At 41.6% G+C, this 11581-nt stretch overlaps 1 protein-coding gene across 1 annotated transcript; it reads right to left on the reverse strand.

Annotated features, from left to right (window-relative positions):
- Positions 1–3116: 3116 nt before the first annotated feature.
- Positions 3117–3491, reverse strand: LOC139451843 (uncharacterized). The gene has a single exon (XM_071233142.1). The coding sequence runs from the start codon at positions 3489–3491 to the stop codon at positions 3117–3119; it is 375 nt and encodes a 124-aa protein (XP_071089243.1).
- Between the last annotated feature and the right edge of the window lie 8090 nt (positions 3492–11581).

Consider the following 11581-nt stretch of genomic DNA (forward strand, 5'->3'; position numbering starts at 1 on the left):
GTGCAGGCGTATACTGCCTTGCTTGTGAAGACTTGGGGTTACAGTACTGCCTGACGCGTGCAGGCGTATACTCCCTTGCTTGTGAAGATTTGGGGCTCGAGGAACCGGACCGTGTTCTGTTCATTGTTTGCTGGGAGGATATGGCACCATTTCATTACAGTCCCATAGCATGGGCGTCTTGTCAGGAAAGTTTTCAAAGTACCATGTCAGAGCAGATTTATCACGAGCAAGCCCCTGTTCTATAAAGCGACCTTAATGCAACGACTATCGGAACTCCCATGTTTTAACATAGAACATGTAGCCCTAAAATAACCTTCTAAAGCGGGACCAAGTTGGTTACAGTGTGAGAGTTATTTGTTACATGGTGTCACCTGTTGTTCACAGTGTGTGACCTGAATGATCGCGTGTCATCGTACCCCAGCGACGTGGATCATTGTTCTGTTCGGCAAAAGCTCGAATATCACAGGAAGGCGGGGTGTAACGGAATCCCACGTTTTTGTTCGAGACCGGGAAGAAATTAGATAAAAATAAGTTCTCCTAAAACTGAGCTCTGTACATGAAATTGCGTCCCCTTAGACCACTATGACCCTGGACGGAGTGAAATAGGTCAGTAAACAACAGCACAGGAACTGACAATGCCGCAATAAACTTCCTCCTGAGCATCTCCTTCGGTTCTGGGTTGGGTTTTTTCCAATCATGCTTGTTCACTTTTGAGCTCAAGATAGGCTATGTGATATCAATTAAGTGAAACTCCGTGGAGAATACTCAGAAGATATGTTCAAAGGCATATTCAGAAAGATTAATCGTCAGCAGACAATGTATTGACATTCCCAATTTCCTTCTTGTTAATTGTCCAGTGTCTAGACCGGCAAAGGTTGGCTAATATTGCAGAAAGCCGCACACATGTCGCACTTCATTATAAGCTTTGTTATAAGGTTACCATGACAACCTTTCCACAGATATATTATTGTACTGAAATGTATTTCTGGTAGGGATTGGAAGGAAGATGGACAAGATTACATTCTTGTAATTCAAAATGCCACTTAACCAGTCGCTATCCCCCGGGATAGACCCCAAGTACACAATCATGTAAATTTTACAGTTAACAAAGGATTTTTTCATGTCATACGTGTAAGAGGCGACTAGAGGTCTTGGGTGGTGAGACTTGAAACTCGGTTGATACGTGTCATCATATCACATCATATCAGAATTGTGTAGATCGATACTCATAATATCAATAAATGGATTCTAAGGTCAAGACTCGACTATTTTCAGACCGTCGTCACATAGGTAGAATGTTGCTGAGGGCGGCGTTAAACAACAACAAAAAAACAAATAAACAAACAACACGTCATAAGCTGAAGTATGGACAGATTTCCTTGAAATGTGATCATGTTGTTATGCAATGAGATGAAACGTGGATGTTCATCATTTGTATATGATTGATCTACTTCTAATCATTTACTCTATTTCCATATCTATAACGATATCTATATCCGGTTTACTGTTAAGTATGCATCCAAGTAATTATATCAGGACATGACTAGTTAGTTGGTATTGGAAGGAAGTACTTTCCCATTATGTCGATGTCTTTTGTTAGTAAGTTGCTTATAAACATCAGGTGTAGATATTACTGAAAAGAATATGTCGCCTTAATCCACTTCATCCATCTATTATGGGGGCGGTAGGGTAGCCTAGTGGTTAAAGCGTTCGCTCGTCACGCCGAAGACCCGGGTTAGATTCCCGACATGGGTACAATGTGTGAAGCCCATTTATGGTGTCCACCGCCGTGATATTGCTGGAATATTTGCTAAAAGCGGCGTAAAACCTCACTCACTCACTCACTCACTCACTCATCTATTATGGCCGCATCCACTTGGCAGTCTGTGGGTTCCATAGCGGGGATAACCAGTTTGGCTTTTCTCATTACGGCGGCAGGGGCGGTTGGGTAGCCTAGTGGTCGTAGCGTTCGTTCGTCACGCCGAACACCCGGGTTCTATTCCCCACAGGGGAACAATAACCATTGTGAACGAAAGCCGTGATTCCACCATACGCCTACCCATGACCTTGGGGCGGTCGGTTAGCCTAGTGGTTAAAGCGTTCGCTCGTCACGCCGAAGACCCGGGTTCCAAACCCGACATGGGTACAATTTTCGGAAGCCCATTTCTGGTGTCCCCCGCAGTGATATTGCTGGAATATTGCTAAAAGCGGCGTAAAAACCATACTCACCCACTCACTATCCCTGACCTTATAAAATAATTTCTTCAAAGGTATATTTATTACAGAAAGCTGCTATCTGACCTAAAATGTCAGAGAATGTACCTGACTGACAGGTGAGAGAGAGCAAGCAACGTCGGCCACAATCCGAGTCAACTCAAAGATCATTTCAATGTTCAGAAAAAAGAAAGAAGATTGTCGCATGCATGACCTTTTCGTATGAAAACCAGAAATGGGCTCATTAGCTTGAAACCTTTCTGTCGACGTTGGGCTTAATATGAAAGACGATTTCGTCTGTGCTGAATAAAGGTTCCCGCATTGAAGCAAGGCGGAGCTATCAAATCTACAAAAAATGCATTTATGTATCATCAAAAGACAAAGTTGTTCTTTAATCACGCAACTTGGAAACATATATCGATTTTTCAGACATTCATAGAACTATGTACCGACTGTTCAAACGTTTCTGCGAGATAAGCCTTCCAACATAATGCTGAGTTTACAAGAGGGCTTAGTCCGCTCGCCTACCCTCGGGCTGGCACGGAATTACGAGCACAGAAGAGTCTACATGATGTTGCTAATAGTTGTTTTCTTATGAGACAATGTCTAACGGTGTTTCCCCTCCTGGCTGGACTGAGATGCAGGAAAACTTCCGGCCACACTCTCTGAACTTTTTAACACACGATATTTTTTTTCTTGTCTCTCGGGTCGTCATGACACCGGCATTCATTGGTAGAATAGGCTATGAAAAGGATGACGCGCAATAGTTATGACATAGCTGAAAAGGCTGATGCCAGACATTTATTTTCATCATTGATTTTTAAAGAAAGCCATATATATAGTTGTTTTTTTACAGCGTAGTTCAGCGTCTGGAACATACAAGGTCACCATGATCGACGCGTTTACACGATTGCCATACAAGCGATTAGAGGACACACGGCCGCCAAGTTACCAAAGTTTAAAGCAAACACTGTCGCCATAATGACAACGTTTAAGGCAAACACTGTCGCCATAATGACAACGTTTGGAGCAAACACGGCCGCCATGATGACAACGTTTAAATGACATACGGTCGCCATGGTGACAACGTTTAAAGCAAACACTGTCGCCATCATGACAACGTTTGGAGCAAACACGGTCGCCATGATAACAACGTTTAAATGACATACGGTCGCCATGGTGACAACGTTTGGAGCAAACACGGTCACAATGATGACAACGTTTGGAGCAAACACGGTCACAATGATGACAGCGTTTAGATGACACACGGTAGCCATAATGACAACGTTTAGAGCAACACGGTCGCCATCATGACGTTTAGATGACACACAGTCGCCATAATGATAACGTTTAGAGTTACAGGGTCGCCATGATTACAACGTTTAGAGCAAATATGGTCGCCATGATGACAATATTTTGAGCAAACACTTTTGCCATGATATCAGCGTTTAGAGCAAAAACACGGTCGCCATATTGACAACTTTCAGATGACTCACAGTCGCCATGATGTCAACGTTTCGAACAAACACGGTCGCCATGATGACAACTTTCAGATGACTCACAGTCGCCATGATGTCAACGTTTCGAACAAACACGGTCGCCATGATGATAACTTTCAGATGACACACAGTCGCCATGATGTCAACGTTTCGAACAAACACGGTCGCCATGATGACAACTTTCAGATGACTCACAGTCGCCATGATGTCAACGTTTTGAACAAACACGGTCGCCATGATGACAACTTTCAGATGACACACAGTCGCCATAATGTCAACGTTTTGAACAAACACGGTCGTCACGATGACAGCATTTGGAAAATACACGTACGCCAGAAACCAGCGTTTGAAGGACACACTGTCCTTGGACTGGGGCTGTGCAGGGGATGTGCACTGCCTCCTTTTTCTGACACATTACCTGTGAGCAACTGTGAGTCTGTGTCGATGTCAGTCACACCGTTGAAATTGTTCACTTCAATGCGTGTGTTCTTTGTAGCCCCTCACCTCTCACAATGACTGGTCTTCCTACTTTATTAAGCTGAGATCGCTACAAATGCAACCAAGAATTCATCACGTGATATCGTAACAAAACAGTAGCAATATTACGGTCAGATAGAGGCCATGTTGTTATACCATTAGAACTTCCGGTAATGCGCATATAGACTGGGTAAATTTATTGACTATTTGAAGGTCCTGCATTAAAGCAAATATATGCTTTGTAACGCCTATTAACTTTTAACTATTGTGACTTCAAAATCCATTCGTGAGGTACAGAATCATAAGCTTTTCTGTAGTCTATCAAACACATTGAGAGGTTACTTTTAGCCACTTCATGGATCCTTTTTTAACCAGTTATTGATCCTCACAATCCCAACATCCCTTTCTGGCTCCTTTCTTCTCCATGTAAATAATATCATTCGAAGCGAAATATGATGACACAATATCTGTAATACACCCTGTAAATATTCAGCCAAGTCGTAGGGCGGGAAGTTTTAGGGTCAGTCAAATCACCTTTCTTTGGGGGAAGTATTGTTCGACCTTTGTCCAACCAAAGTGGAACATTCACTTGTATCCAAAAAAGAATTTAAACCGGTAAGTAAACTGTTTCATATACCGGTTTCGAATACCATCATGGTCTTAATTACTTTTTTTCAGGCAATCAGGTGTAATGAAACACAACAATGGTAACCATATTTGTTCATGTACATAACATTGTAATCTACCCATGGTTCCTTGAGGTTGCAGTTGCCGGGAACGGACCACAACTGTTACCAAAACCTGGAATCGATGGTGGGTCTATTCTCATCAATATTATTGTTATGATAATGTTTGCTGTAATAACAATAACCATCATTGCTGTTGTTCAATATCATTGTGGTTATTTTAGATTACCTTTATTACTGCTTTTAAGTACCATTGTGGCTGTCGTTGATGTAGGCGTTGTTTTTACCTTATAAAAATCTTTTACATGTCCTTCTTATATATATATAAAATGTTCTTTGTAAAATAACGATACAATCTTGGTGTTTTCAGTTGAGTTCTGCTCTTGAACTTCCATAGCACACAGGACGTAAGCGAAATGTCCGCTGAAGTAAAACTAGCAAGGCGTTATGGGTGTTTATTACCACGGAGTCCAGAGACAGTTGATGTAATAATGCATCCGTTCCTAACCCGTGTATCGTACAAGCTTGTCTTTGTTTTATCCCTTTTGATTGGATAGCAGTGACCTCTCTAAGGTCACATGGTGTGCATTCCGATTTACACCTCATTGAACCAGACAAGCAAACCACACAGTATCAGTGTCGCCGTGTATTCAACATATACTCAGCATCACACTGATAATAAGAGGATACAACTATTCAGAAACGTCGCATTTTTCAACTTCCAAGAATGTAGTTCACTTGCATCTGGAATGAACCATTTTATACCCACATTGACTCACGTTACTGGTCATGGATAGCTTGTGCATGGGCTACTCCACTAGTTTCGTAAAGGGGTGTGTCTTGGGTAGCTTTTTCCATCAGATTCAATCTTTCAGTTTTCTTTTTATTATAGTCATTGTCCATTTTTTCCAGTTTCATAACAGCATCCAATCAGTGTGACGTAGGCCCCGTGAAGATCTTGGGCAGATTAGATCTTCAGCAACCCATGCTTGCCGTAAAAAAGCGACTATGCTTGTCATAAGAAGCGACTAACGGGATCGGGTGGCCAGGCTCGCTGACTTGGTTGAGTGAGTGAGTATGTTTTCGCCGTTTTAGTAATATTCCAGCAGTATCATGGAGAAGGACGCTAGAAATGTGGGGAGTCGAACAAGGTCTTCGGCGTTACGAGCGAATGCTTTAACCACAAGGCTACCCCATCGTCTCCGTGTCATGAGTGTACGGTCAGATCACTCGAATGTAGCGTTTCGGATACAAGTCATATGTGAGCAATGACGTTCCCTGTTGATCTTTACAGTAAAGTGTGACAATCACAGTCGCGTGTTCTAATGCTGATGGTGAGTTTGAAGCTATCACTGACACAATATACATGTATCTAGGCAGACTGGAGTTTGTTGATTTTTACTTCTCCAGTATAATTGTGGTACAATTAACATTTACATTCACAACTTCACATCACATTCATTTTCGCTCGTTTCATAATTATGGTGTCGTACAAGAATCTGTGTTCCCCACATCTCTTTCACAAAAACAGACAATTTTCACAATACAATTGAAACGACAATTTTACGAACCCACAATCACATATCGCTGTAAAGTTTCAATAGCTGACACGCGATGTTTGCGGAACGAAGTTTCTGTATATATGTTTTTGATGATGTCCTCATTTGAATGATTGGTTTAAGTGAACATTCTTACCCTGGATCACACTGTGGCCAAATGACGATCGAACTGAGACAATGCCACATATGGATGGCCACACAGGATAAATGTCCAATTCTGGATTAACGCGGCGCCACTGTAAATTATGAAAACCGAATTTCAAATCAAATATGAAAATATTCATGTGATTAAGCATTAAATTCATGTGAAAATGTCATCGTGTGACATTCAGTATTGGCAGATCCTGAATTTGTTTACATCATTGCCTATCAGCTCTGACTTGCCTTCGAGGAGAAACCATTATTTGACGTTTGCGTTGTTTTTAGGCCCAAGCATCTGCTTGATGCTGATGGCTTATTCAAAGCGTTCCATCATACTGACTCGACAGTTTTTCATGAATTCAAATGGAATCATTCAACGTGGCATATGGAGACAAAAAGTCTTCAAAGATAATGGCTTTTCAGTTGAACATGAATTGAAAAAGAATTTGAAATATTCAAAGGTGTGACAGGAGAAACTGGCATATTGTGTAGGCACATCCAGTTTTGAACTTTTCATGTAACGATTACTAAACACTGTCCCTATGAGCGTTTACTCCTTGACATTAAACAACTCGCCTGCAGACTTGAAATGTGTGGCGATATTCTCCGAGGGAGTTGTGACTGTATCGAGTTACCGATAATGCAACGAGCAAACAAGCGTCCGTATAGTATTTCCAGTCTGTGTGACATTGTAGTTCCAGGTGCCATGATGAGGTGCAATAGTTGCATATTAAAACGGCGAACACATAAGACCAGTATCTGTGACGTCATCGCTGTGCAGGCAGATTTCAACGACACCTTTGTCAACGTCATTGACATTGTGAATGGTGTTATTGTGTGGTGGTATTAATCTCAACGGCATATCAGATGACTATTCTGGAACTTTGTTATGATATAACGGAAATGACCAGAGCTACATGAACATGACAAGTGTTTGGCATCGAAATGACTGTCAGGGCGTAGGCTATGGGTAAGCGTGTTTGTGTGAGGAGTGTGCTCTCACGGTGAAAGGTGGGTTGAGCATAACGTCACATTAATTGCCTAATCAAAGACCTTGGAACAGTGACATATCACATAATGCCACATATAAAGCAAGTTTATTAACCGAGGAAGAAAATGCGCGCCCCATCTTGCTGATTTGTTTCGTTATGCATACTAATCAGACTTTCTGCTCGGATTGACAAAGCCAAAACAAGGTCATTTGTCCAAGAAGTTTATCTGGTTTACCGATGATCTGATATCGTTCAGAAACCATCAGATAGCCAATTCACTTCCACTGATTTACCCACCTTAACTAGAAATAGAGGAAACCCTTGAGACCGCTTCTGTTTCAAATTTAGATCTATAACTTAAGACTCTCAACAAGACAGTATGACAAGAGGGATGACTTCAACTTTCCAAAAGTCAATTTTCCCTTTATGTCGAGCAATAGTCCTGCAGTTCCATCCTTTGGTTTCTTTTGAGGGACAATCGAGCATGCGATTTCTACCACGATTTCAAAGAGGGTCAAACAGCTCTTGCTCAGAAGTTGTTTGATCAAGGTTACAACATTCAAGGCCTCAGTAAAGCTTTTCAAAACGTTTTATGGTAGACGTGTGGAGGACATTTCTTACATTTGACGCATCAGTTACAAAAATGATGTCGGATGCAATTCCCTATTTTGACTTGAACCATATCTTCCGTGTTTATTCAGGTTGACTTACCTTTGCATGTGTTTGTGACGGGTGCCGCCGGTGGGGCATGCTACTCTCACCGCGAACACCGGAATCGTACAATCGACAGAGATTTCTCATGAATGTGAGTGAGTTAAGTGAGTGAGGTAAATAAAATTTAACGTCGCATCGGCATTATTTCAGTCAAATAGCAACAAGAACAAGTTTTATATATACAAGTGCGTCACAAATACGAAGTAAAACTTAAAAGCAAATTTGTCAAACATAACAATATGTTTTACAACTGTTTAAAACACGGAATACAAACCAAAAGTAACCAAAGCTGGGCCACCTCGCTGGGGATCATGGGGACTAACGGTGCCTTAGCTTCCTGCACGATACCGCAGTATTATTTACATCATCGCTTCAGCTGCTGATGGCTGTGCACAATACTAGCTAATATTAAAAATGCTCAGCAAGGAGTAGGCTTAAAATACTGATTGATGAAAGTTACATCGATTATGATTTGAATTACATGTTACACAGGGGACAATCAGTTTACGGTACTTTAACCTCCTGGGCAGAGCCTTCCATAATCTCTGTTGATAAAAGCATCACGCCAAATACAAAAACAAGCAATTAGTTATTCACAAACATGTTTAAAATTTATGATCCAGACCAATTTCTTTCAAGAAGCGTAAGGATGAGATGCCCGCTCACACGGGAAAAAAGATCTATCAGATTTACTGTTTGATAACGTGAATCTCTTGCAATTGCGAAATCCACACAGTCAAGCAAAATATGTTTGACGGTGAACCGCTCTTCACAAGGGATACACTTTAGACGTTCGTCCTCATCTGTTTTAAGCAAATATTCGTGAGTAAACCGACTGTGCGGAAAACGACATCGCCGCAAAATGACCTCATCACACTTTGAAAGGTATTGCAGCTGTATGTCAGCTTAACGTTTCAGGAACACCCGAAGTGACGCAAGTTGTATAGACGTTGACAATTTTGGGTTGTTTGTATTTTTGTTGTTTAACGTCGCACTCGCCAATATCCCAGCCATAGGACGAAGGTCTGTAAATAATCGAGTCTGGACCAGACAATACACTGATTGATACCATGAACATAGAACTACGCAATTGGGATACGACAAGCATCAACCAAGTCAGCGAGCCTGACCATCCGATGGCGTTAGTCGCCTCTTATGACAAGCATAGGTTGCTGAAGACCTGTTTTAACTCGGATTTTCACGGGTCTACAAGTTTGGTATGGATATCGTACTTTTCTCAGCAAAGAAAGTTCTCACTATGTTCAAACTTTCTCCAAAGAGGGAAAGTGTTATATGGCAGTGCAATTTATTGCTAGACAATGATTTAACTGTATTGTTTGTGTTGAGATTCAATAGAAGTTCATTGCATTGTATTTGGACATTGATTAGTTGTCAGGAATGTAGTACTATTTAATGTAAGCAGTGGTGAGGGAGTTATTATATTTAGATCCTTTACTTATCTGTAAATCAACGGAATAGCATGGAAGGATTATGGAACCATGTGGAATATTCTGTGATGTTCTGGTGACACTGGACTGGTCTTGTACTGTGTGGAAAGTCCTGGAAGCTAGTTAGACTATACAAGTGGAGCGGGCCTGTCACCACACGTCTCGCCTCATCTGACATTACATCTGCCATTACATCAAGACCTACTTTGGTGTGAATATCACTTTTCTCCCTGGTGTTCAGCCTAGGCCCCTCTCGGAAGCTTGACCACTGTTGCGGCGAGGTGACTATTATTCTTATTGTCAATTCCACTGCTCTCACATTTCATACTGCCATTGAATATTGAACTACCAGTCTATTGTGTAATGCCAATGTGTTTGTTGTGTAGTAATGTGTAAACCTAGTACATTTTGTAATACTATTGTTGATTGTATACCATTAGTTGGTTGTTTGTTGGTTTAACACTAAATTCTTTTGCGTTTCATTTTATTGTTTCAACATGTACACCGACAATATGCTAGACAACTTTATATGACTCTTCATGTCCAACGGCAATACGCATGACACATTTGTGTTCCTCTGTATGTACACAAACAATACGCAAGACAACATTTTCTCATGTATAACAACACTAAGCAAGGCATTGCTACAGCAATGTTCATGGCGCACCGGCAATTCGTTAAAACAACAGCGTTATACACCTTATACCATCCTGATAGTCCCCCCTACGTTAACCCTCAACTACACTTAACCTGAGACACCCTTAAAAAACCTCTTCCCGACATCTCCCTCTGCCATCTCCCTCCATCATCTCCCTACACCCACCACACAGACTGAAATATAGACACACGCTTGCAGGTAATAGAAGCAATTAACCCAGACAGCTTCTGACTCCATTACTCCATTACTAACTAATACCCACAACCCCGTGCGCCGTCTCTCTGGGTCACAGCACAAATCAACAAGGCAGCTATATTTGATCTGACAGAGTGCGTGCGTCTCAGCCCTACTTGCATATAAAGATAAGTAAACATACATGTGATAACTGCAGAGCTTCGCACCCCCACTGATACCGCGTGTTGTAACACGTGGATTTAATTAGTTCTGCTTATTTAACACAGTGCTCGTAGGGAACACACCACCCCCATCCCCCACCCCCAACGGTATATGGAAATTATATTTCCTACTGGTGGGCATCCGCCAATGACTAAAACTTCAAAGGTAGGAAAGAAATTAGCTATTTGGCTTGTGAACACACACAGCTGATCCTTCTGCACTGGGTATTGGGATTAAGCAATGTGGCGTCTCGTCTTCATTTGTCTACGATTGGTTCACTACAAAGAACAGCACACATCCCTGACGGTAATCGATTATTCTCACTGTTTTTCCTCTCTTACATTTTTGAATTGAGTATCGCCATTCTTGCTATCATCACAACTAACCCGTGAAGATCCGACTTAGAAGTGGTTTTCAGCAGCCCATGCTTGTAATAAGAGGCGACTAACGATCGGGCGGCCAGGCTCGCTGACTTGGTTGATGCATGTCATCGTACCAATTGCGTAGATCGATGCTCATGATGTCAATCACTAGATAGTCTTGACCATATTCCATTACTTACGGGCCGCAGTCATACTGGTGGAATATTGATGAGTGCGGCGTTATAAAGAAACAAACAACTACCATCAATACTAGTCATATGTATATGCAAGTGCTAAGAATTATCCCTCTCTTGTTTAAAAAGAGCTGCTGACCAGATCCGTTGCTCTGAAACAGCATTTATGTACAGTGGCAACTCGGATCTCGTAAGCCAGGAAACCCCTTCATCTGTACGATTACCGTTGGAATTATCTATA

Source organism: Haliotis cracherodii, unplaced genomic scaffold (genome assembly GCF_022045235.1).
Source record: "Haliotis cracherodii isolate W230 unplaced genomic scaffold, xgHalCrac1.p SCAF_9, whole genome shotgun sequence".
In the NCBI taxonomy this organism is placed as follows: domain Eukaryota; kingdom Metazoa; phylum Mollusca; class Gastropoda; order Lepetellida; family Haliotidae; genus Haliotis; species Haliotis cracherodii.